The sequence below is a fragment of the Nicotiana tomentosiformis genome, chromosome 4 (genome assembly GCF_000390325.3).
Source record: "Nicotiana tomentosiformis chromosome 4, ASM39032v3, whole genome shotgun sequence".
NCBI classification, from domain to species: domain Eukaryota; kingdom Viridiplantae; phylum Streptophyta; class Magnoliopsida; order Solanales; family Solanaceae; genus Nicotiana; species Nicotiana tomentosiformis.
This window is the reverse complement of record NC_090815.1, coordinates 136,575,504-136,600,300: the sequence shown is the minus strand read 5'-3', so window position 1 is coordinate 136,600,300 and position 24,797 is coordinate 136,575,504. Positions and strand designations below refer to the sequence as shown.

General features: G+C 35.1%; 3 protein-coding genes and 1 long non-coding RNA gene across 6 annotated transcripts; 2 read left to right on the top strand and 2 right to left on the bottom strand.

The window, feature by feature from the left end:
- Positions 1-4,278: 4,278 nt before the first annotated feature.
- On the top strand, positions 4,279-5,797 carry LOC104110791 (uncharacterized). Its single transcript, XR_689541.3, has 3 exons — positions 4,279-4,482; positions 4,781-4,834; positions 5,495-5,797. It is a non-coding gene; the product is annotated as an uncharacterized lncRNA (long non-coding RNA).
- Positions 5,798-10,181: 4,384 nt separating this feature from the next.
- LOC104110792 (F-box/kelch-repeat protein At5g42350-like) lies at positions 10,182-13,294 on the top strand. Its single transcript, XM_009620344.4, has 2 exons — positions 10,182-10,521; positions 11,274-13,294. Exon 2 carries the CDS (start codon positions 11,283-11,285, stop codon positions 13,020-13,022), a length of 1,740 nt encoding a protein of 579 aa, XP_009618639.2. The 5' UTR covers positions 10,182-10,521; positions 11,274-11,282; the 3' UTR covers positions 13,023-13,294.
- A 211-nt stretch (positions 13,295-13,505) lies between these two features.
- LOC104110793 (U-box domain-containing protein 44) lies at positions 13,506-19,581 on the bottom strand. Its single transcript, XM_009620345.4, has 4 exons — positions 19,301-19,581; positions 18,037-18,604; positions 17,600-17,909; positions 13,506-15,369 (listed from the first exon to the last, which is right to left on the bottom strand). The coding sequence occupies exons 2-4, from the start codon at positions 18,589-18,591 to the stop codon at positions 13,793-13,795; spliced, it is 2,442 nt and encodes an 813-aa protein (XP_009618640.1). The 5' UTR covers positions 18,592-18,604; positions 19,301-19,581; the 3' UTR covers positions 13,506-13,792.
- A 1,175-nt stretch (positions 19,582-20,756) lies between these two features.
- On the bottom strand, positions 20,757-24,480 carry LOC104110794 (uncharacterized protein At5g43822-like). Of its 3 annotated transcripts, none has more exons than XM_009620347.4 (7): positions 24,370-24,476; positions 24,104-24,255; positions 23,883-24,001; positions 23,183-23,362; positions 22,624-22,680; positions 22,282-22,349; positions 20,757-21,240 (listed from the first exon to the last, which is right to left on the bottom strand). In XM_009620347.4, the coding sequence occupies exons 2-7, from the start codon at positions 24,233-24,235 to the stop codon at positions 21,197-21,199; spliced, it is 600 nt and encodes a 199-aa protein (XP_009618642.1). In that variant the 5' UTR covers positions 24,236-24,255; positions 24,370-24,476; the 3' UTR covers positions 20,757-21,196. The 3 variants fall into 3 exon arrangements, with proteins under 3 accessions (XP_009618642.1, XP_009618643.1, XP_009618641.1); XM_009620348.4 differs by having other exon boundaries at positions 24,104-24,248; positions 24,370-24,473; XM_009620346.4 differs by having other exon boundaries at positions 24,104-24,480.
- Between the last annotated feature and the right edge of the window lie 317 nt (positions 24,481-24,797).

Genomic DNA, 24,797 nt, shown 5'->3' with positions numbered 1-24,797 from the left:
TTACAATATGGAAAAGCAAAAATATAGTCCTTGTTCCTCTCACAAGGAACTCAAAATATCTAGGATTGAACGAGGATCCTCTACATATTCTGATTTACACCAAAAACAAAAAAAGAAGAATACACTTCATCTTAATCCTTTGTAAAGAGTTGGTTGTATCTTGAAAGTATCTCACGTTCCTTTCTTTTCAAATTGTCCACCAAATAGGTGCTGGAATAATTTTTCATTTGTTTTGTCTGAGGTAAAGTTTATCTTTGTGTTCCCGCATAATAAAATATCAGAGGTCCTCCGTGGCATTACCCATCTAGCACCTCTGAGATTGATGAACAAATCTCATAATTGGCTGGTTACTCTACAATGAAGAAACAGATGGCTGATTGTCTCAGCATCATTCCCAGTTCCTACACAAATAATATCTTGAAACAATTGGTATACCCCTCTTCCTTAGATTATCCTGAGTGAGAACAGCCTCCATAATTATCAACCAGGTAAAACATGCCACTTTATAAGGCACTTTTACTTTCCATATGTGTTTCCAAGGCCATAAACTGAGTTGAGATCTTTCCCGGTTCAAATCTTTGTATGCTGAGCTGACTAAATACATCCCAGTACTATGTTTTTGTCATCTGAGTGTATCTTCACCCTCTTGTAGTCCACTACATTGTTCTAGTGTTCTATAAAATCCAATCATTCTAGCCACCTCCCAATCCTGTAGGAATCTTCTGAATGTCAAATTCCAACCTTGTGTAGACCATAGTTCCTTCATAGTAACCCCATGTTGTTGATTCAAAGTATAGATTTCACGATATAGTTGTTTTAGACTTCCAATTCCAAACCAATTGTCCTCCCAAAATAATGCTTTCCTTCCATCTTTCACAATAAGACTTAGCTTATCTTTAAGATTTGGCCGCAAACTTCTTATGGATCTCCAGAGAATGATTCCATAAGGAGTATGTACCCCTTTAGTCATCCAAAATCCTTCATTTTTCATATTTTGCCCTAATCACGTTTCCCCATAGTGCTTGCTCCTCCTTTGAAAACCCCCATAGCCACTTCATCAACAGACTTTTGTTTTGCCTTCTTAAATTCCTAACTCCCAGTCCTCCTCCTTGTTTACTGATAGTCAAGATCTTCTATTTAACTAAATGGATCCCTTTCTTATCTTTATGTCCTTGCCACATAAAATCTCAAAACTTCCAATCTATGCTCTACACTTGCTGGTAAGGGGAATAAAGACATCATATAGGTAGGAAGTGCATCTAGAACAGAATTAACGAGCACCAATCTACCTCCGAGAGACAGATAATTAGATTTCCATCTTGCAAGTTTTTTCTCACACTTTTCCAAAATATCATTCCAAATGTCTTTGGACTTGCTTTTTGCTCCCAGAGGCATACCCAAGTAAATGGTTGGAGTAGTTCCAACTTCCTCACCTAAAATATCCACCAACAGTTGTATCCTAGGTATCTTATTTACTAAAAATATTTTGCTTTTCCTCCAATTGATATGGAGCCCAGATATAGCTTCAAACAGTATTAGAGTAACCCTTAGATGTCTTAATTGACTCTCCTCTGCATCACAAAAAATCAAGGTATCATCTGCATACTGAAGGTGAGTAATTTCCAGCTTGTTTGCTTGAATATTAGCCACATTGAAACCATTAATCCAACCATTCCCATGAGCAGTCTTCAGCATGTTGTTCAATCCTTTCATAGCTAGTATAAAATGAAAATGAGACAAAGGATCACCTTGTCTCAATCCTCTTTGTGAGGGGAAAAATCCTTCAGGAGATCCATTTATCAAGATTGAGAACCTGACAGTGTTAATACAGAACTTCATCCAATTGATCCATTTCCTTCCGAACCCCATTTTCTGTAAGATCCCTAGTAGAAATCTCCAATTTACATGATCATAAGCCTTTTCAATATCTAACTTACACATTATGCCAGGTTTTTTCTCCTTTAACATAGAATCCAAGCATTCATTAGCTATCAAAACTGCATATGTAATTTATCTGCCTCTGATGAATGTCATTTGATGAGAGTCAACTAGCTTGTGCATCACCCTTTTAAGTCTTTCAGTAAGAATTTTTGGAGATCAACTTATAGATGATGCCAATTAAACTAATAGGTCTGAAGTCTCTTAATTCCTTGGCACCATTCTTTTTAGGAATCAAAGCTACATATGTGGAATTGAAACTTTTTTCAAACATCTCCTGAGAGTAAAAATTCTGGATAGTAGCCACAACATCTGACTTAACTACCTCCCAGCACTTCATAAAAAAAATCTCATAGAATACCCATCTAGACCAGGGGCTTTGTCGATTGCACATAACTTTAAACATTCAAGGATTTCCTTCTCATCAAAGGGACTTTAGAATACTTGTTGTTCTTCTTCAGTGATAGTAGAACAACTATGCATACTTTAAGTAGGTCTCCAGTTTTTATTTTCACAGTAAAGCTTGGTGTAGAAATTTGTGATCTCCCTTTTGAAAGCTTCTAGTTCTTCAATAGTCTCCCTTTCCACCAACAATTGATCAATGTTGTTATTACTTCTATGAGCGTTGGCCATTCTTTGGAAACATTTTGTATTCCTGTCACCCTTATTGAGCCATAGAGTCATGGATCTTTGCCTCTAGGCTATTTCTTCCATTTTAGCATTTTCTTCAAATTCCATGTAAAGATTTGCCCTTTTGATCTTTTTCTCTTCATTCAGACCTCTTGGCTATTAGATTGCATCCAATTCAGATACTTGATGCAGTATTAAGTTTTTCCTCATCTCCAAATTGCCATAATTGCTTTGACTCTATTTTTTCAATCTCCCTTTGAGTGTTTTGAGCTTACATGCAAGAATGAAGTCGGGTCTGCCTTCAAAAACAAAAGAAGTCCACCAGTTTCTAAATCTATCAACGAAGCCTTCGGTCTCCAACTACCAATTCTCAAACTTGAAATAGGATTTCTTCTGTTCCCATTTACCACATTATAACACTAGTAGTGTGTGGTTAGAGCAAATTCTGGGTAAAAATTCTTGTTTGATGTTCGTAAAACAATCATTCCATTTTGCAGATACAAGGACCCTATCAATTCTGAATGAGATCTCCTGATTGTCCCCACAAGTCCATGTATAAACTCCCTCTATCAGTAGAAGATCCACTAGTTCCATGTCTTCAATAAAATCAGAGAAGTATGTCATCGCTCTGGTGTTTCTTGTGCAATTGTTTTTTTCAAATGGGAATCTAACTATGTTAAAATCACCCCTACCACCCAAGGACCTGTGAAAAGACCCCTTACAGCTCCAATTTCCCACCAAACTTCTTGTCTCTCTTTGTTATAATTTGGAGCATAAACCCCAGTGAAATGCCAAATGTAATCTTGAGTTTGAGATTCAAATCTACATGTTAGAGCGTATGAACCAGTAGTGACTAACCCCCTCCAAATCTCACTATCCCATATCATTAGAATACCCCTAGTTCCACTAGCCTCCAATTGCCCATACTTTACACACATATATCCCCACAATTACTTGATAATCTCCTTTATGTCCCCTTCAATTTTTGTTTCATGGAAACATAAAACATCATATTTCCATTTTAATGTTACACCCTGCATTATTACTTCAATGTTACACCTCGTAGTATGACGTCGATGTTACACTTCGCAATATTATGTTGATTTTATACCCCGCAATATTACGTCGATGTTATATCTCGTACTTTTGTACGTTGGATTTGTTGTAAGATAAATTACATAAGTTCAAGGACAAGATTATTTTTGGAGGTTATAAGTATTATGCTATCTCAAACAAGTGATAAGTAAGAGTCGTGAAGGTCAAAGGGTAAACGAGTTGAAGAAAATGAGATTGGTCGAAGTTTGACATTTTGGGATAAAATACGGTCCAAACTATAGTACCCCGTATTTATGGACTAGAGTTATACCACATGGCCTTGGTAGTAAGATATATGAAGTATATTAGTATTTAAGTAAAATAAAATTTAGAAATTAATTATGTGGGTAATTAGTTAAATGCAAAGATATAATTAGAGATTAGTGGAAGACAAATGTCCAAAATAGAGGACAATTATGGAATCCACGTGGCACTACTCAAATCTCTACCTTATGACTCATGTTTCATGGATAGGTATATCTTGGTGGCTGCTCCATAGCCAAGCATTTTTTTCTTATTAAATGATTATTATATGGGCCCCACAACCCATTAAGTATTAACAAACTTCAAAGTTTCATTTCAGTATATATATATTATTAACAAGCATCACCACCTAGCCTTAAAAGCACAAAAACGTGATAGATTGAGAGGCAACTTTGGGATTTTATTTTTAAAAAAATTCTATCTTTTGATGGGGCAAAACGTGGGCAGCAAAATCATAATAGAGAATTTATCCCTCTATTTCTCATATATTACCTTGTCGTAGTTGCTTATGGCATGACTATTTGAAGCATAATTGGCATGTCCTAGTTTATTAAGGTAATATTTCATCTCTCCTACATGTTCTTGAGGTTGTTGTTGTGTTATTATTGATATGCTTCTTGAAGTTGGAAGAAGGAAGTGTATAAGGTACAATATAAGAAACATTTATTGGACTGTCTTGGTGTATATTCGTAGATGTTGATGATTTGAATTTAAAGGGATTAAAAGAGGTTGTAGTTGTGGTTGTTAAAGAACAAAAGAAATGTTGTCCATTCCAATTACGAACCGAATTATTGTTTGATGTAAGTGATATACTAGCGTCATCTAAGTTCGCATATACATTCCTTTGTTATAGGATTGGCATACTAGTTATGACGAATTCGTTGTTGGATAGTGTTGATGACACGAGGTATGTTATATTCCTTCTTTCATTTTGGCATGATCCATGTGATACAAATAAAATGAGCAAACGTGCAACTTTTACAAATGACTCTATTCATAGAGGTACTAGGGATGCCTATGTTCTTGATTCCCCATGTGTTATGTTATTGTATCGTCTGTTCATAGGTCTCAAAAAATACGTAAGTTGATAAAGTTTATCCGAAGGCATATTGATCTTATGATCCAAGAGATCTTATCGACTTACTTCTTATGCATTGTATTCATTTATATATGTATATTGACCCATGACCAAATGGCATTATATACGCGTATATTATATGTATATGGGGTATGAAAAAAAGGTTACGACGTTATATACGCACCACCACCTGATCAGTTGGTATACGTTGATTTCGCCCACAAAGGCCGAGATGATATGATTGGATGCCCTCAGAGGCTTGATGATGTTATGTACGCATATACCCATGCATGCTATGATATTTATACGCATATGCATGACATTATAATTGTTTCATGGTTCACAAAGCTATTCAGACTTACAGGTTGAGTGCTTCATTACATGTTTCGTTCATGTCTTTTACATACTTATTTTTATACCTTACATACCCGGTACTTTATTTGTACTGACGTCTCTTTTGCCTGGGGATGCTGCGTTTTATGCCCGCAGGTCCCGATAGACAGGTTGACAGTTCTCCTAGTAGGCTATCAGCTCAGCGGAAGGTGTTGGTGCACTCCACTTGCTCCGGAGTTACCTATTTGGTTAGTATAATTTGGACATGTATTGATTAGTATGACGGTACCCTGTCCCGAATTTTATGACGTTTATATACTCTTAGAGGCTTGTAGACAGATGTCATGTATATAGATACTTGTATGGCCTTGTCAGCCTATGTTTTGAGTTTACAAATGATCATGTCGGCCTTATAGGCACGTATGTCACATATATAAGTTTCTATATCATGTTGGGTCGTCCTATGTCTAGTATTCCCTTATGTTTTATTCTGATTATCTTCTGACGACCCTTCTAGACCATTTACCTATGATGGAGTAATAAGAAAGATACATTACGTTGGTACTCGATTAAATAAGGCACAAGGTGCCCGTCGCGGCCCTTCGATTTGGGTCGTCACATTTTGAACCAAACTATTGACAACCCTTCTTTTTTGAATGCGGGTTCAGATATGATTTTTACATTCATTGATCCACTATTGAAACTTCTTTTTCCCTATTCCTTCCTCCGGTGCTCTTGAACTTCATATCAAACATCAAACCTTTAAGTTCTTGAGTACCTTTCTTTTTTGGAGTTGTCATAATCAAAGGTTCTGCTGCTTGCCATTTTGCTTGTCTGTAACTATCTATCTTCATGAATAAGGCCAAAGCCTCTTTCTCGCATCTATGGAAATTGACCCCATATTGTTTGCTCAATTTAAGCACATTCTGATGGACCCATAAAGATGTGTTCATTTCCCCATCTACTCCCTCCTCTTGAAGTTGTATCTTCAAAGGTTCTATCTCCTCAATTGGCCAATTGTTAAATGTGCATGTCTCCAACATAGCAAAGTTAATGGCTTCAACTTCAATTGCAACTGGGTCCAATATATCAGATGTGTCAATATTAACTTGGGCTTGATTAAAGATTTGGGCTTCAGTAAATAAAACTGAGCCCACCTCGTCTTTCTGATCATTATGTTTTGACCAACCTCTAAGAGTTTTGGGCTGCTTAGTCGGCCCAATACCTAAACCCTTCTATTATTAACTCCCCTTATTACTGTCAGATGCCCCTCAAATTGCTTAGACTTTAGAGTTTAGAGTATGTTGCAGTAAAAATGTTTAATGAAAATCACTCCTATAGGGATTTATCACAAAGGCTTTTAGCATCTTTATCCAGTGGTAGCATATATTATGATTACAATTTTGATCTTTAAAATAATCTACAACTCGTAAAATAAATAAATAAATTAATTTAAGAAATTTACGTACTATTTTCTTTTACGTGTTCATCTTATGATTTTGTGTTTTTTTTCCACTAATACAATGTAAATATACTGGATTGAGGTGGGCTAGGTTTATATTGGGGAGGGGTAACTTTTCAAAAATAGAGTCTAATTTGTATACATTGACATTGTAGATAATTTTAATACTTGTTTGTATAAATTACAAATATGGATGATTATCAATAATAATGGTGAATTAATAATTCAAAAATATTTATTTATAATTATTGATTTTTTATATAAAATTTCCTATTACTTTAGTTTGAGGATCTCTCCACGAAGACTAAAGAATCTATTGACAAATTGATTGAATGAAAACGAGACACCTCATCTCATTTAATTGTTTATTACTCAAGAGCGAAATAACATTTTTTTTCTTTCTTTTTTCTTTTTTTTATGTGATATTATTCTCTTATTAATTTATTTTAAAAAAATAACAGATTCTGATTTGAAAATAATGTAGCTTCAAATTTTATTTTATCTCAATGACATGTCTTTATAATCATAGCAATCTTGTGGTATATTTAATAAAAATATATTTTTTCTTATACATCGTACTCAGTCAAGCTGTTCATATAAATTGAAAATTGCGAGCATAATTCTCACAGTGGCCTTGTCTGCAAAGGTTACATCAATTTGGTCATCTTTGAATGAAAATATCAAGAATTAAATCTCATTTGTAAACAATTGTGTTTCATTAATTCCGCATTTAGGATCCTCAGTGTCATGTTCCTACCACGTGGATCCCAGCTGTTCATCTACCTTTAATTCAATTTTGTACTACTCATTTATGATTAAGTGGGCTCCCCTACTAGACTACTATACTAATCTTTTTTTTGATTAAGGGTCCTAATCACTCGCCACCTAAACAAATTGACAAGATAAACCCAAAACCCAGAAAAAACAAGAGATTGGATTTAAAATAAAAATAAAAATATTTGGTTGGTGCATTGATATAAAACAGTAAAACGAGAAGGTGACAACATGCCCTAATGTATATTTGTTATTTTAAGCAATTCCGTTCCTCTCTAAGTTTATGTGCAGAAATATGCTTTAAAACATGATAAATAAGGACGGAGGTAAAAGTGAGCTATAAATTTGGATGAACCTAGTTATTTTTGCTTAAACGATATATTTTATGTAATTTATTAAATATATATAATAAATATTAAATTTAGAATTCAGTCACTAACACTTGATGTCGTCGTTCAAAATCTATAACACATAAGGTTAACATTCTGACTCCGCTTCTGATGATAAATACTTATTCACATCGAATGTTCATGCATAACTAAATAATTAACGGATCAACGAATCAAAATAAAAATATATATCGATTAATCATATATAAATTATATTTATTGATTTGGTATAAACACTCGACGTGAGTAAACTTTAATCTTAAAACGATAATAACGAAAATATATATCTTACAACACTTCTGGTAAAAATTGTTCAAATAAACAGGAAGCTAACCGGACTTATTGTTCAAAGATCTTGGGAACAATTCAAGAATTAAATCCCACTTTTATAATTATGAAAAAATTGAAAAAATATTCAATTGGTTGCTGGCTAAGCACCTCCACTGCCGCAAATTAAGGATCCCATACTACCCATTCAGATTAACTAGCCACTACTAATAATAATATTGGCTTATGGTCCTAATCATTTGCTACCTAAAATTGAAATGAAAAGAAAAACTCAAATTCTAAAAGAAGGAAAAATACATTGGATTAAAAGTATTGAAAATTCTAATATTTCATACACTCTTTTGCGGTAGGTGCATATAATTAAAAAGTAGTAAAATGAGAAGGTGACAACTGACAACATACCCTGCTAATAATTGACTATTGCATTTACTCATCCCATTCAATGGAGTTGGTTTTTTATTTTATTTTATTTTATTTTATTTATTCAAGGTCCCTCTTTTACTTCCATTTAATTCCTCATAAATTATTGCATACTCTTGACCAATTAAACTCAATTTTCTTTCCTCTTTTTTCTTTCCCCTTCAAAATTTTGATTACTTGTAACAAGTCATGGTCAATAGTCACTATTAGTAATTAATATATTGATGTACAACATTTCTAGGCCCCATTTGATAAGATTTTTGGAATAAAATTTCGAGAAAATATTAGGAAAAGCTTATGCAAGGGAAAAGGTATAGGATATTGTTATTTAAGCAACTTTTTTCTCAATTTTTTTCTAAAGAAAAGTGCCTCAAAAATATATTTTTTAACCAAATGGGACTTTAAAAGGGGCAAAGATTACTTTTAGCCCGCGACTGAAATTATTTATATTCGGTAGACGTAATTAGGTGTGTTCATAAAATCCGAAAAACCGAACCAAACCGACCAAAAAAATCGATACTTTTAGGTTTGGTTTTGAATTTTAAAAACCGATCAAATTTGGTTTGGTTTCGGTTTTAATCAAAAAATAATCGAAAAAATCGAACCAAACCGACTATAGAAGTAGCTATTTAAATTTATTATTACACATATATATGTGCATATTTTTATATAAAGTTTCTAATATTTTATGGTACATATTAGTCATTTGTATTTGTAGTCTAGTTCTTTGCTATTATAATAATCTAATTCTTTATTTTTATATTCTAGTTTGATTGGTAGTTTTCTTTTGCTAAGTACAAGAATTTATTTCATGTTAAAAATAATCGATTTTTAATTGAATAATTAAAGTTTTCATCAATATTTGATTCAATTATTATCAATATATCTTTGGTAAAAAATAGATTACTCAAAGAGCAATTGATTTGATAGTGTTACGTTGAAAATGTACTCACCGGAATATGTGTTTGATATTGTATGTCTCATATTTAAGAAAACCCCCTATAAATAATCGAAAAACTGACAAAACCCGATAAAAATCGACTTAATTGGTTGGTTTGGTTCTAATATTTGAAGAAATGACTTACTTTGTTTGATTTCTTTTTAAAGAAATATCAACCCAAACCAAATTATGAATTCCCATAGCTGTAATAATGTATAAAAGTTATATACTATATATTTTTTTTACATAACATACAATATATATATAAAAAATATATATTTTTTGCTATTATTTTAAGAGTGTCAGTGTCATTTTTTCCTTTTATAAATAGGGTCTCGAGCCAACAACTGTAGATCGGAATATGTTGGAACTGCATTTTATTGAGATTTGTAAAATAAATCTAAATAAATCAGAAAAAGGGAAAGAAAAAAGGAAAAATAATAGTACTAGTAATAATTAAAAACAATAAAGAAAAAAACAAAAGGCAGATAGAGCGGTGAATGTGGAAAAAGAGAGACGTCGCTGTGAGCTCCTCCTGCTACTTTTACTAATTTCATTCCCAACCAACACCACTATAATATATCAAAAGGAAAAAAAGAAAGTACACTACTACCACTCCTCACTTGGAATTAAAATTAGGCTCTTACCTATTTTGATTACGATTTGTGGGGTTTTCTTTTTAACATTCTTTCTTGTTTTTTCACATGAGAATACCCCATTACTTTTTTTGATTGATTCTTTCTTCACTGAACTCAAAGATGCTTTCTTTTTTGCTATGACTATGAGTCTATGAGATCTCATTTGGGGTTCGGCTTTTCTTATCAAAATCTTGAAATAAGTTTGAAAAAAAGATGAGTCTTTGATTTTGGATCCAGGTTTATGGAGCTCTTCAGATGACTTGATTAATGAGGTTTGCTTTTTTTATTTCCTGAACTTTACATGTTTTTATGTAATTATTTCTCTTGTTTCAAGATTTGTTTGGGATAAAGTTTTGATCTTGTAGAAAAAAAAAATGTATGCTTTTAGCTCATTTTGGCAACCTAAATGTTCCTGAGCTTATTTTGTCTTTGTGTTGTCTAAGCTTTTCATTTATATTTTCTATTTTAGCTCATTTAAGCTGATTATTTGGAGATTCAATTGATTTTTTAGGTATAGGGATGGATACCTGAAGATGCTTCAGGAAGAAAAATATGAATCTTGCTTTCAAGGAAAAATAAATAAAGTTAGAGCATCCACTTCATTTTTACCTACAAAGTTGTGTCTTTTGAGTATATCGGAAGACACCCTTTAGATTCCTAGTTTTTTAGTGTAATAATATGTCAAATATCTCAATCACTCTTGAAAGGGGGAACTGCATTCATTTGTTTATTAGCTAATTGGCACATTTGTCAGGGCTTTGTGCTTCTCTTCTCTGAGTATGTAGGTTTGTGGAGTAATATTATGTCATTGCTGTCGAAAAATGTTAGGGTGTCGGAAAATAAGATAGAAGAAAACAGAGGGGGGAATTGGCATTTCAGGCCTCCTTGAAAGTTGAACATCTAGGACTTGATTTTCCTCCAACAATTTGATTTATGTGATAAAACATGCCACATAGTTATGATCACTATACAATGGAAAGGGATCAGTAAGATAATGCCTTTTTTTCTTTTAACACAACTGTAGGATACTAAGATGACATCAGAAAGGTTAACAGGAGAAGAATCTATTCAACAAGATTTGGAGTCTTTAAGCGTGTCGAAAAGGCTAGTCAGAAGTGTGAGCCAAAAGTTGAAAAAGAAGAACCATAGAAGCGGAGGGGGAGAAGAGGATGATGACAGGGGTGTCTCCTTGAAATGCCTAACCCTATACGGTAGAGGGGGTGGTTGCAAAGTAGGTGCTGATACTGGCGATGAGTTGGGGGATTCATGTGGTAGAAGAAGGTCGAATGCAAGTGAGGAAGGCAAAGGCTATGCCCCAATATGTGGAAATGAAGAAACCACAGTAGATTGCTTCGCTTATGGGATGAGGGAAAAATTCTGGAGGAGGACTAATAGGAAATCTCTAGAACTTGAAGCAGCACTACAGAACAAAAGCATGAATGTGTTTTTGCCGGATGACATCCTTGAAATGTGCTTATTGAGGCTTCCTTTTATAAGTGTCATGAATGCTAGGCTGGTGTGCAAGAAATGGAGAAACTTGACAATGACGCCTCGTTTTTGGCGAATGAGGCAAGAAGGTTCATTTCAAAATCCATGGGTTTTTCTCTTTGGGGTTGTAAAAGACGGTTGTTGTTCTGCAGAAATACATGCATTGGATGTTTCCTTCAACCAATGGCACAAAATTAACTCTGAAATTCTGAAAGGAAGGTTTTTATTTTCTGTTGCCGGTATCCATGATGATGTTTATGTTGTTGGAGGCTGTTCTAGCCTTACTAACTTTGGGAAAGTTGATAAGAGCTCATTCAAGACACATAAAAGCGTGCTCGTTTTTAGTCCCTTGATGAGAACGTGGCGTAAAGCTTCGCCAATGAAGCATGCAAGATCATCCCCTATTTTAGGAGCTTATGAGATCAGTTCAGATTGTTTAATTATTAGGAATCAACAAACTCGAGGAGACAGAAGATTTTACCGTCCAAGAGTTGGCGGGGTATCTGATGTTTACGAGGATCCTCATAGACTTTCAGTTAGACGCCAATCTCGACATTCTCTGGATGAGAACGAGCTTACATCATTGCCCAGTGTGAAACCGTACAAGTTTGTCAAACAAAAAGGCGAACATTCAAATAAAGATCAACAACGCTTTATCTTGATTGCTGTAGGGGGTCTTGGATGCTGGGATGAGCCTATGGATTCTGGGGAAATTTATGATTCCATGTCAAATAAATGGACAGAGATCCAGAGGCTGCCTGCAGATTTTGGAGTAGCTTGTTCGGGGGTCGTGTGCAATGGGATGTTTTATGTTTATTCAGAAAGTGATAAGGTAGCAGCATATGACATTGAGAAGGGCTATTGGGTTAGAATCCAAACCAGTCCATTCCCTCCCCGAGTTCATGAATACCACCCTAAACTTATATGCTGCAATGGACGGTTATTTATGCTCTCTGTCTCGTGGTGTGAAGGAGAAGGTCAGATTGGCAGGAGAAACAAAGCAGTAAGAAAGCTTTGGGAGCTTGATCTTGTGTATCTCACTTGGACAGAAATTTCAACACATCCTGATGCCCCAATGGATTGGAACGCTGCGTTTATTGCTGATAAAAACTTTATATTTGGAGTTGAAATGTTCAAAATATTCGGGCAGGTGCTAGACTTCTTGACTGTTGGAGAAGTATCTGGTGCTGGAACAAGCTGGAGCCATATCTCAAGGAACCGTCTACCCCATGAATTGGATGCTGCTTCTTGCTTGACTAAATCCATGGCAGTTCTACACTTGTGACGGATCAAAGAAGACCTACGATAGCATCTGTTTCCTCAGCTTCAGATCTTCTGAATGCCAACTAGTCAAAATATGTGCAGTGTTGATCATATTCTTTTGTTATGGCCAGTTTTTACCATTTGTTGGACACGTTTGATGCTGTTTAACTAATCTATATATTATTGTTTATTTCATTATTATTCGAATTAGTTCTGTTGATGCAGGTCATTCATTTGTTCTGTAATTTGTTTTTGAGCATAGGAATAATAAACTCTGGTTTTTTTTATGGTTCAGCAGCTCTTCTTCCTTTTCAATCTTTTTTCTACATGTAAATGAGAAAAAGAACTTAAAAATAATTCTAGTCAGTGAACTCTCTGTGACAACAAATTTGGGACAAAAGAAGTATTTGAAATCGACTGAAGATATTTATTTGATAGAAACTTCAAATCAACTGACTCAGATCATGGAGCACTTGTTTTTATGGTTCAGCAAAACTCGTAAAAATTGAATAATAATAATGCATTTTACAACAATTAACCTTACAACATCTAGAGAGGACAATATTCTTCTGAAGAAAATAGAATGAATAGACATGAAAAAGAATGAACACCAGAAAGGTGGACTAGGGGAAGAAGGAAGAATACAAAACCCCTCTATAAAGAAGAAAAAGAAAATACTATGTACCTGCACCATACAAGTTACAACAAGAAAACACTCTGATTCATCTAAGAAACTCGGCAGCGGAAATGGCCACAATTTCATCAATGGTTAAGTAAACACCTCGACGAAGATTAGCCCGTGTTTGGGAATACCCCCGAAAAGTTCGGAATTCTGTCAACATGCTTCAGCGCCCGCTCAGCAATCTGTCGTGTCCTATAGTCACCATGTTGGAAAGCATCAACGAGAGCTGTGCTCACGTTCGGATCACCAGCGACTTCAAGGGCTATATCCTCTGTACGCAGTAGTCTTTCAGCTGCCCAAACTGCTCTTCTGCGCAGACTTTCAGTACGCTTCTCAAGTAATACATCAAGAATAGGTTTGATTCCTTCAGTCTCGCACAATATCTGGACACCTTCTTCGATATCAACTCCATCATCTAACAAAGTGCATACAGCTGCAAGTGATGCCTCAACAACCTTTTCATTTGTGTGGTCAAGAAGTGCAACCAACTTGTCCACGGCTTGTCCTTCCAAGAGACAAAAGGTGTCTCTCAGAGAACATGTCCCACGATGGACCTTACACAATCCCGTTATAACAGGTGGCTTGCTCAAACAAGGGAAGATCAAGACACAAAAACCTGGCTTCGGCAGCTCAGGCAATTTGGTCAAGTTCTTGGATTCTTGAGATAAGTTCTCCAAAGCCATGGTGGAGACCATCTGCACATTATCAAGCCCATTGGTCTGCAGAAGTTCAATGAAGAGTGCGGCAACATTCTGTTCGCGACAAAGTGCAACGGCATCAGGCTCATCAGTCAAAACAAATGTGATCCTTGAGAGAACTTTCACGAGCCCTTCTAGATATGGCGTAACAAAGCGACTCCCTCTTGTCTCTCCCTGTCGGATACTAACTACCCTCGAGATTACCAGCGGGAAGACACCTTCGTCAAGCATTTGCCTAGTAAGTCCCCTATCCCTTTCAGGGAGATCAGCTAAAAGACCAACTGCCGCAGCTTGCTCCTCGGTTATACCAGTATTCTCTGATATGACTTTAATTAGACTACCAAGCTGACCTGATGTACCACGTAAGCAACGAGCGAGTTCTTGACCCATATGAGGAGAGAGGTTCCGCAGAAGCTTTATCGAAGCTACCCGAAGATCTTTCTGTGGAGCCTCGATAAACTGAACCAAACTAATAGTCGCGGCTGAGCTTTTAATGGCAGAAACAACATTAAAAACAGTTGTGGGAGAACTGGTTAAACCAACAAGAACTTGGAGAAGCTTGCATTCTATTGCAGGACCGGTGTTGCTAATAAGATGTAGAAAATTGTGAACTATGTCCTCTGAGACAAGCGTCTGATATTCAGAGCCAACCGGAACTGAATCAAAGTCATAGCCTGAGTTGACGATATTTGCAAGGATTGTTGCAGAGACTTCTTTCAGTCGCATGGGCAGTTGGTTAGCCCCAACAAAGAAGAGATTCTTCACAAGAGGGGGAAGTATACCTGCCTCTATGAGGATCTTGGCACTAGACTCGTAAGATGAGATTTGATTTAGAGATTTTAAAGCAGCCTCCCTTGATGACATGTTACCATGTTTCATGATGTTGATCAGTGATGAACCAACAGTCCTTGCCACCAATACTTTCACATCATTATTGAGAACCAGCTCACCAAGGAAAGCAGCCATGGAAAGTTTGGTTTCTGGTGATCCTGTAACAATTGATGGGACAATAAAATTAACTTGGAAGATGTTGAATGAAAAAGCACACAATTTTGCTTAGAGAGATGTAACCAGTATAACGAGAAAGTATGGCCAATCTGGGACATTGCTGCCAAATATCCATGGTAAATGAGTTTGTGTGTATCTACTTACCTCAAACACAATGAGCATGAAGCAATCAGTTTTAGTAAGTATATAAGTCTGAAAAAGAAAATTTTAGAATGGAAACAGGCAACAGTATGTGATTTTTTGGTTAACCCAAAAGACATCAGAAGGGGTTATGCCCCAGCTCCCCTCCAGATTTTCAGCCTATATTGCTCGGACTCTCCAAAAATGTTGCCGGATGCAAAAGTAGTGTACTTTTGGAGGATCCGACATGGGTGCGGCAGCATTTTGGAGAGTCCGGGCAACATAGTTTCCTGCCGACCCACCACCAAAAAGAACCACTAAACGCAAAAGTAGACGCGCACACACACACACAAATATATGTCTAGTGAGCGTGTCCTCATGTGTGCATGTGGAAGTCTCTCAGAAATTAAAGTGATAAGGCGTCAGCCCATCACTACTAGATCTCTTACCAGAGGATTCATCACCTATACTAAGAGACGATCTTGTATATAAAAGGAATCATGCTAACCTACCAAATTAGGCAGTGGCTATATAGTTCGAAAACCACTGATTACATTCTTGATAAGGAACTCTCTCTCCTTAACCCCCCCTTCTCCCCATGTGAGTGAGGGAGTGAAACTTGTATTATTTGTATAATCAAGACTATATAGTCAGATATGAGACCCCGCAACAACATACCCCAAAAAAATAAAAAAGAAGAACTAAGGTATAAAAGAGACAGTCTACACTGTTGGAGAAAGAGTCAGAGGAAATCAAAGAAAAATGAACAGCGACATAAGGAGGAAAAATAAATCCTACATGATAATCAGGATAGTTTAAATGAAACTTCAGACCTAACGCAGGTATTCCAGAAAAAGTTGTTATCAGAAATCTGAAATTGTTCCACAGCTTTGGGTCTCCATCAATCTATGATGATGCATCCAGATACTTAGACTTAATCCTTCTAAGGCTCTACAGAATGATATGATGAGGAAAACAATAACGACTATGTGTTTAGGAAGAGTTCCAGAAAGCATCATAAAGCATTCCAGAATGCATCCCAATAACCTGACTGTTCAACTGCTAAAGCTTTGAAAGTCAAGCCTTCATCTATAACAGAAAGGAAACCCAGATATGATTTCATTTAGAAAATGTTCATGGAACATCATGAATTCCTTGCCATGAATATCACACAATTTTGGAGGTAAAGCATTCACTTGCAGCGCATGATATTTCAGAATCAACTTATATGCTAAATAAGGAAGTGAAAATACGACAAGGAGGGAAAGCGATGCAAATAAAGAGAGTGGCACATGAAGAAACTTCAGTTGGCTGGGCAAAGGAAAAGAAAGAAAGAAAGGATGTAACGATTGCATGGACATCTTACTGATCGACGAAAGCCAAACTTGAGACAAGTTCTTCTCCACCCAAGGATAGCAGATGCAGAAATAAATGAAACTTTCATGAAAGCACTTTTACTTTAAGAGTTTGCTGTTCATTGTCACCGTAGTAAATTTGCTATTGTGATAAGTCCTGTAGCAGTTCTTTAGGATTGGGGTTATTAGTTAGGTCATATTTATTTTCAGTAACTTTTTTATTAGTTGTTCCCTTGTCTTAAAAATGTCATCTTTAGTACCTTTGAATCAGTTTCTCGATTCACAACAATTAGGAGTCCTAGATTGTATAGGATGAGGATTGTTAGTCCTTTTTCCTATAAATAGAACTGTATTTCAACTTTGTAATTCATTCAACCATTATTATTAATGATATTTTGTCTTTTGGCCTTTATATCTCTGTATAGAACTTCTAGAGTAAGTTTTTCCCTTGATTTTCTATCAATAAAATACAGTTTAAACATACTTTGAAGTGAAGAACTTCCTACTACGCTGACGCTCTCACATTTCAAAACTCCTCATGGCGTATGACTTACAATACCTATTAATTTGAGCTTGTTGTTTCAACAATAAAAGGCAACAGAGAGAGAGAGAGAGAACAAACAAATAAACAACAAGCAAGCTGTCATCCTCTGAAGCCATCAAGCAGAACAAATAAACATTTATAGTACATACAAAGACGCACAAGAGATGGAGATTCAGACATCAAGTAAAGTACCTTCAAGCAGTAGAGTTAAGAGGGGCCGCAGCCGACCATTTTCAGCCATTTGTTTTACATTAATCTCACACTTCTCCAGGTTCTCCAGAGTATTCTCAGCCTTCTCAACAGTCACAAGATTCTCCGATTTGCTGCTAGCCATTCCAACCAGAATCAGAATTGCCCCATTAACTGAACCAATTTTTTCGCATATAGTCTTAGATTTCGATAGCTCGTACAGCAAAGAAATGGCTGCCTCTCTTTCTTTGGATTGTTCATTTGATAAGAACTTCACTATTGTCCGTACATTGTCGCCCTCAGCCATTATTTCCTGAGGAAAGAGCAGGGCATATGATAAAAGAAATTAAAAAGGGAAAAACATAAATAATAGGAACAATCAACATCATACAAAAGACTTTGGTAACACCATAAGTACTTTTTTACCAAAGTTCTACAACCTTATTATCAATGTCGTCCTCTACCACAACTAGAAGCGTTTCAAGAGCTTTACATCGAACTCTGCGGCTGCTACTTCTTAACATTTCTACAATCATGGGTATGAGCTCCGCATTTCGGATAACATGTTTGTTAGAGCGACTTTTTTGGCAAAGGTGTTGGACAAACTTTAAAGCCTGCATAATATCACCCTCCCCACTACCCAGAGATAATGATCTGCGAGCCATATCAATTTGTGCAGCTTCATTCCTTGCATTCCACTCTTCAATAGTATTCCGTAGAGCTATACTTGGATTCAGCTCCGTGCTATTCAGATCTCTATGCGTTAAAGGGCACACAGGCTTTCTTCCACTATCCCTACATTCATTGAACCATTTCTCAATAGCTTCCCTCTCGAAAGTCATGCCATTTTCCAGAGTAACAGGATCCTGCATTACTTGTTTTGTCAAGGGACATATAAAAGCATCATAAATTGGTTCTATGTGCAGTCTCTCGAGATGGTAACTCTCCTCGGACGGGCTACCAGGATCATGATTCCCATCCCAGCTTTCAGCCATTAAAGCTTCGTACCTGTCAACGCATCTAACATAACTTCAAATCCTAACACAAAAATCTCAAACAAATGGCAGCTCACGCATAAGCCGACCTCTTGAGCAAGAGTTTGCTCCTATTATTATGAAATGCTACTATTTCCATGATGTGATGGAAAAAGAAAAACTAAACTAGTGAAACAATATTGTCCCTTGTCCATTTTCCTAGACTTTAATTCTAGAGATGAAAGCAAAAATAAAACAAGAAATAGAAAACAGAGAGGTTTCATGGAATGCTATACAATACTTAAGTGTCCACTTATAGGAATTCTTTTAACCAAGCTTATGTTTTTAATCAAGCCATCAGCATTTCTCTTCTATTCAATTGTTGTCATTACTCTGCTTTAATGATATACAGAATCCATCTTTGAAAATGTGACCAAAACTAAACAAAAGGAACTTGTAACAGAAGATCCCAAAAGAGAAATGACTGGGGTGGGATACAAATAGTACCCTCCTGTAATCAGAGATCAAAAGTACAATGATCCAAACAAATTACAAATAGTAAAATTAACAATTCACCGGTCAAGTTCAATGACCAAAAAGAAGTCAATATAAACCAAAACTAGTTGTACCTCAATTTCAATTGGCAAAAAAAGAAACACCCTTTACTTGGGGCAGTTAAAAAACTAGAATTGAATTGAAAAAAGCATCAGTTAACCAAAAAAGCTCATACCTTTATGGAAAAAGACTTGTTAACTCAAGTCAAGACTAAAAGGGAAAATATGAAATCAACTTTGCAACAAAGTCAAATGATGAAATTGAGCAGAATTCAGATTGTTCCATAAATCTTGAATTTAGGGTTTGAATAGGGCCATGTTGGAGAGGAAGAAGGAAGGGAAAGAGCTGGCAGCAGGAGTTGATGTTGATGAATGAATACAACAAACAAGTGGAAAACTACAAATTATGATTTTTTATTTATGTAGTTGGGGGGATATTTAAATACTTAAATTGTTGTGTTGACTCATAAAACTTCGTTGACCTATGAGGAACACATATTCTTTGCTCTGCAACTTCAGAAAACCGGCCTTCCTTTCTACATTGTGAGTAGCATTGGAGTAAAACTTTTGTTATTTTCAATATTTACTAGTAGTATTTTTTTTGTTGCAAATAATATTTAGTAAATTTAAATTTATTTTTTTGTCTTTATTAGTGTTACAAGTTAAATAATTTAATTACTTATCTAAACATATGGAAAACAAAAGAGCTATACAAGCTATACCAATTAGTTATGATTGAGGTTTTGTTATGTTGATGTACTTACATTAAATCCAATATTTGCCAAGAAACTTAATCGATTTAAAATAAAGTTAAAGTTGAGAAAATGACACCGTATAGTTACTCTCAAAATAATAGTCAACATATATATATATATAATATTTTTAAAATATATAAATTTTATATACTTTTCCGACCAACGAATGTAAATATTTTCGGCCGGAGGCTAAAAGTGATCTTTGTCATTTGTATATTGGAGTCGAAATAAGTGTCACATTAAGAAAACTTCTAATTTTCGAGAATCTCTAATTTGTCTTAAATTAGTTAAGAATGAAAAAGGGAGTATAAATAGAAGAGAATAGACATAAATAATTCTTATAGTCAATCGACTCAATCCAAAGTTGATTAAATAGAGACGTTTTCGGTGTACGTAAGTACTAAATATTTTTTTTTCTTTGTTGCTTCTCATTGTTTTCCCCTATCCCTTTCCATTAGTGTAAAAGCTATCCCTTTTTTCAAGATACATGCACTTTTCTTTTTTGTTTTTTTTTTCTTGGTCCTAACATGCACATTTTCTTCAATTTATCATTTGCAAGCCCTTTTCTCGACCAGGCAATATAAGGAGGGGGAAAAAGGATGAGAAAAATGACAACCTAATCATCAAATAGCACAAAGTAAATGCGGGGTATAAATAAAATAAACAAGGATTTTTAGCAACTCCACCATTCCAAGTTTAAATGAAACGACACAAAAAATAAAAATTCAAATACAGACCAATAATTGCTTGGAATTTAGGCTTAATAATTATTGTTGTTTATATATATACATTTACTACGTTAAAATCGCTCAAGAAAGCAAAGTGACATTGTCATTTTGCAAGATATAATTTAGTCTAGTATCAAGTGGACAAGTACTTTTCAAAGGACAAGGATCTATGTTATTTCTTTAATCTCAACAATCAGAATTTGGATACCCTTGCAAAAAAGATCACTAGTTAAGATGTTTCATATTTGATCACAACTATGTTACCAACTAAGGAGTACTAGAACAAAAAGCTGTTTATAGAATATATCAATAAAAAATGAAATAAATATACAAAGCAGCTACAGTTTACAGTGATATCTATATTAAGAATCTCTTCTATTTCCAGGTTCCAACCCCTTCCACCTGGAGTGATCAAAATAATTCTCTTCTTTACCCAAGTGGAAACAATATCCACAGGATTGATCTCCAATATGGACAACTATGTTATCTCTAGTCAGGGAAAAGCCTTAACTTCAGTCTGAACTTAAAAAACAGATTTCACCAGCTCCAAAAGCACTTCTTCAGTCCAAAAATCCATGTGAAAAGGACATCAAGCCATCTCTTCCGCAAATATGATATCAAAAATGAATTGTACTGCAGATGAGAAGCAATTAGAATGTACAAGTGTGGGTTACTAACAACATTATGTGTGTGCACTTCAAACAATATGTTAAAAGCTTCTATTTGAGCAAAGCTGAAGCTCAACTCGAGCTAACAAAACCTTACTGACATAACTCTTAATAGCAGCTACAAGCAAAACTACATTGTTCAGAGGCTTCATATGGTTGCTCTTACCTTGTACATTTCCGAGGATCTTTAACTCACAGGCATTAGATAACTTGATGAGATTATTAACACAAAATTACACACTATTAGTCACTAAAACAGCATTATCGCGGGTAACAGCTGCCTTAACACCTAATCGGCAAAGAAAGAGAAGAGGAATCACAGAACTACATATCTGAGACTGGACTTGTAGAATTCATCGATTTAATACAATTCAGTATTTTTAATCTCTTAAGTTAACTCCTGACCATTCTAGGTTGACTAAGCCTAGAGATCAGGTAATCCAGGAGTAAGAGGCAATATATAACTTTTCTTTCTTCCATAACAAACTCGTCGTGTTTTAGCAAGTTAATATCCATATCTTTGCTTCAGGCCACAATAAAAGAATGTCTGCCTTCTAATTTAGGTTGTCCTTAACTTGTGTCTGACAGAATATTACTGACTCATGTCAGACAAATGTCATACTCACATATTGGTACTTCTAAGTTCTATTACAAACTTTTTATTTCCTTTTTCGAAGAAAGAGAACTTGTAATTACCACATCAAATTTTGATAAAACCAAAATACATTTTCAGTTCTTCTCTTCATAAACGTGCAAAGTTACAACTGTCATGCTATAACAGTTTGTTCCGACAACAAGATGTTCATTTAACAGGAAAGAATAACTGTCTATAGACTGTTGGATTCATACTCACTCCGCTTTTGTTGTTCCCTTTTTTTTTTTTTAGGATGAATAAAGATGGATAGTTTCATTCATGATGCGACTTGCACAAATTCAAACCCACGCCATATGCCACATGGATTAACAAGTCACTTGAATTGCTTTACTCCATCAACTTTTTTCTCACCTTCCTCTTTGGGGATGTTAGGCTGATCAACCAACAGTTGCTGTAGCGCACCTAAATCATCAGTTGCACTGCAGGAAAGTCAAGCTTCAGTATGTGCATAAATTTTTAGAAAGAAAGAGAAACGGAACCTAATGACAAGACTAGGATGAAATCCCAGAACATCCCAATGCTCTTCGCGAAACGAAACAACAGGAGCTTGATTTTTGACTCAGAAACAGATATCAAGCCAACAAAACAGGAAAAAGAAAAATAAATTGACAGGACATTGACCACCTATACCCTAGCTCTGTCAGTGAGATCCAGAAAGGAAAATAAGTGGCAAAAAACTGTGTCATATAATACCTGGGTTTTAACGCAACTGCTGATATTGCTGATATGACCGATAATTTAAGACGACACCTGAAATAGTGTACTGAGGAATCAGTAACGTAAAGTGTTCAATGCTTAATAATGCGAGGATAAGAACTAGTTCCTATAGCAAAAGAAAACTATATCAAATCCATTCGAGGTGACAGGAAGAAGGAGAAGAAAGAGGTAACTTGATTTCAAACCAAAATTTTGTTCATGTTAACCTACCATAGCAAATAGCACAGCTATATCATTTTCATAGTAAAGAGAAAAAGCTCCTGATGCAGGAAGTGAACTTAGTGATACTAAGGAGGTGATAGTGGATTGCATGATTATATAGCATTTTTCTTTTCGTGGATAACTATATGAATATCTAATTCATAGGAAGAAAGATCAAAGTCCAGCTATATTACTAGGAAACAACATATTCACAGCTAATAAAGGCTCAACAATGGAGTTTACTAGTACTAAAAGACAATGAAATTTCTCATTTAAGATAAACAAGGCAGGAAAAGAGAAACAGGAAAAATATAAATTTCTTAGATATGCATACTCCGATTGGTGCATCTCACAAAGAAGTTTTAGCCCATCCAAGCAATCAGCAATACTTGGTTTTATCCCAACACGTTGCTGCAGCTGTTTCACAGTTACCTGAGTGGATCCCCCTTTTACGAGCTGTCTACCATCACGAACCATCTTCTCAAGCGATAACACGACAGAACGAAATTTTTCCCTACATTTTGAACCAAACAGAAAGAGGGGAAAAGAAGAATAACCCTCTTAGTTGATAATCAACATCTAGCTCCAATAACTAAATGCACAAGTAAACTGCAGAAGCAATTCACTTACTGCTCCATAACATTACAAAGGAGTACAACAAAACTCATCCCACAGTTTTAAGAAAGTTAAAAAAAAAAGAGGAAAATAATGCTACTTTTGCTAACATAATCAATTACCAACAAAAAAACAAAACAAAAAATTCGAAAGAGCAATGACAAATATTCGACTTTTATAACTGAGGAAAGTGTCTGTTTGCCACTAGTTATTTTATCTCTAGTTAGAGACTTGCATATAAGTGTTTCAAATAACCTCTAGTTTAACTTAAAAGACTAACTTTTTGGTATTAGAATGAAATGAGCCCGAATAGTAAAAGGATTCATATAGCCAACCCCAACTAGTTCGGATTGACATATAGTTGATTGATTGACATAACTAAAATCATGAAACTCAAAGACAAAAAAAAAAGGACCTACAAAGTTTGATTCATAGAAATCAAAATAATTTGAAGAGACTCCATTTGTTTAAGCAAAACAGCTTCTTGAATGCCTTCAACACATCTCAATGCACCATAATTCTTAGAATTTTGAAGAACCTGCACACAAAAAGAAAAGGTACTCTTTTTACAAAGGGCAAAAAAAAAACTATGTCAAAAGCCCCATTTGAACGTGGTTGTATAAAAAGCTGGGGAAGTTACCTGTAATCTCTGAATGATGGAAGAAACATTAGTGAACTGAGAAAGCAGTCGAGATTGAAGATCAATCCACGTGTCCATCTCTTCTTTCACTTTCCTGAATCTCTGCTGATACTTTTTAACTATATTTTCCATATCTCCAATTTACCTAAAGACTATCAGTAATTAATCAAAAACCATTCAAAACATCGGCTGAGACATACATACAGAGAGATAAGAGAGAGAAACAGAGATATGCGTATATGAGTTACAGAGAGAGAGGAACTTACAACTGGAGTTGGCCGGAAAAAGAAACGGCGGTCAGTTGTTTTGGCTGAAGATTTCCTTTTTTGTTTTTTAAAACAGAGAAAATATGGAATTTAAGGGGAGCATTGAAGCAAAGATTAAGTTATTTTCCTTTACCGATAGATTACCCGCGTTTATGGTTTGGGTTGGATATGTTTTTCTCTAAAAACAAACCAAACTAAGCAAGTCGTTTTTTTAAATATTAAAATTAAATTAAACCAATTAAATTAGTTTTTATCGGTTTATTATTTTTTTCGATTATTTATCGAGTTTTTTCTTAAATATGATACATATACTATCAAACACATATTTTGACGATTACATTTTCAACGTAATACTATCAAATCAATTGCTCTTTGAAAAATTTATTATTTACGAAGATATATTGATGATAATTGAATCAAATAGTGAT

What these genes read in the sequence shown, in the direction of transcription:
- LOC104110792 (XM_009620344.4), top strand. Translation starts at nt 11,283, where the DNA reads ATGACATCAGAAAGGTTAACAGGAGAAGAATCTATTCAACAAGATTTG.
- LOC104110793 (XM_009620345.4), bottom strand. Translation starts at nt 18,591, where the DNA reads ATGGCTGAAAGCTGGGATGGGAATCATGATCCTGGTAGCCCGTCCGAG. An exon ending in AGGACGACATTGATAATAAG is followed by an intron (nt 17,910 to 18,036) that starts GTTGTAGAACTT and finishes CTCTTTCCTCAG; the next exon opens with GAAATAATGGCTGAGGGCGA. An exon ending in CTTAACTCTACTGCTTGAAG is followed by an intron (nt 15,370 to 17,599) that starts GTACTTTACTTG and finishes CAATTGTTACAG; the next exon opens with GATCACCAGAAACCAAACTT.
- LOC104110794 (XM_009620346.4), bottom strand. Translation starts at nt 24,235, where the DNA reads ATGGAAAATATAGTTAAAAAGTATCAGCAGAGATTCAGGAAAGTGAAA. An exon ending in ATTTCTATGAATCAAACTTT is followed by an intron (nt 23,363 to 23,882) that starts GTAGGTCCTTTT and finishes TTCAAAATGTAG; the next exon opens with GGAAAAATTTCGTTCTGTCG. An exon ending in TGTGAGATGCACCAATCGGA is followed by an intron (nt 22,681 to 23,182) that starts GTATGCATATCT and finishes ACACTATTTCAG; the next exon opens with GTGTCGTCTTAAATTATCGG.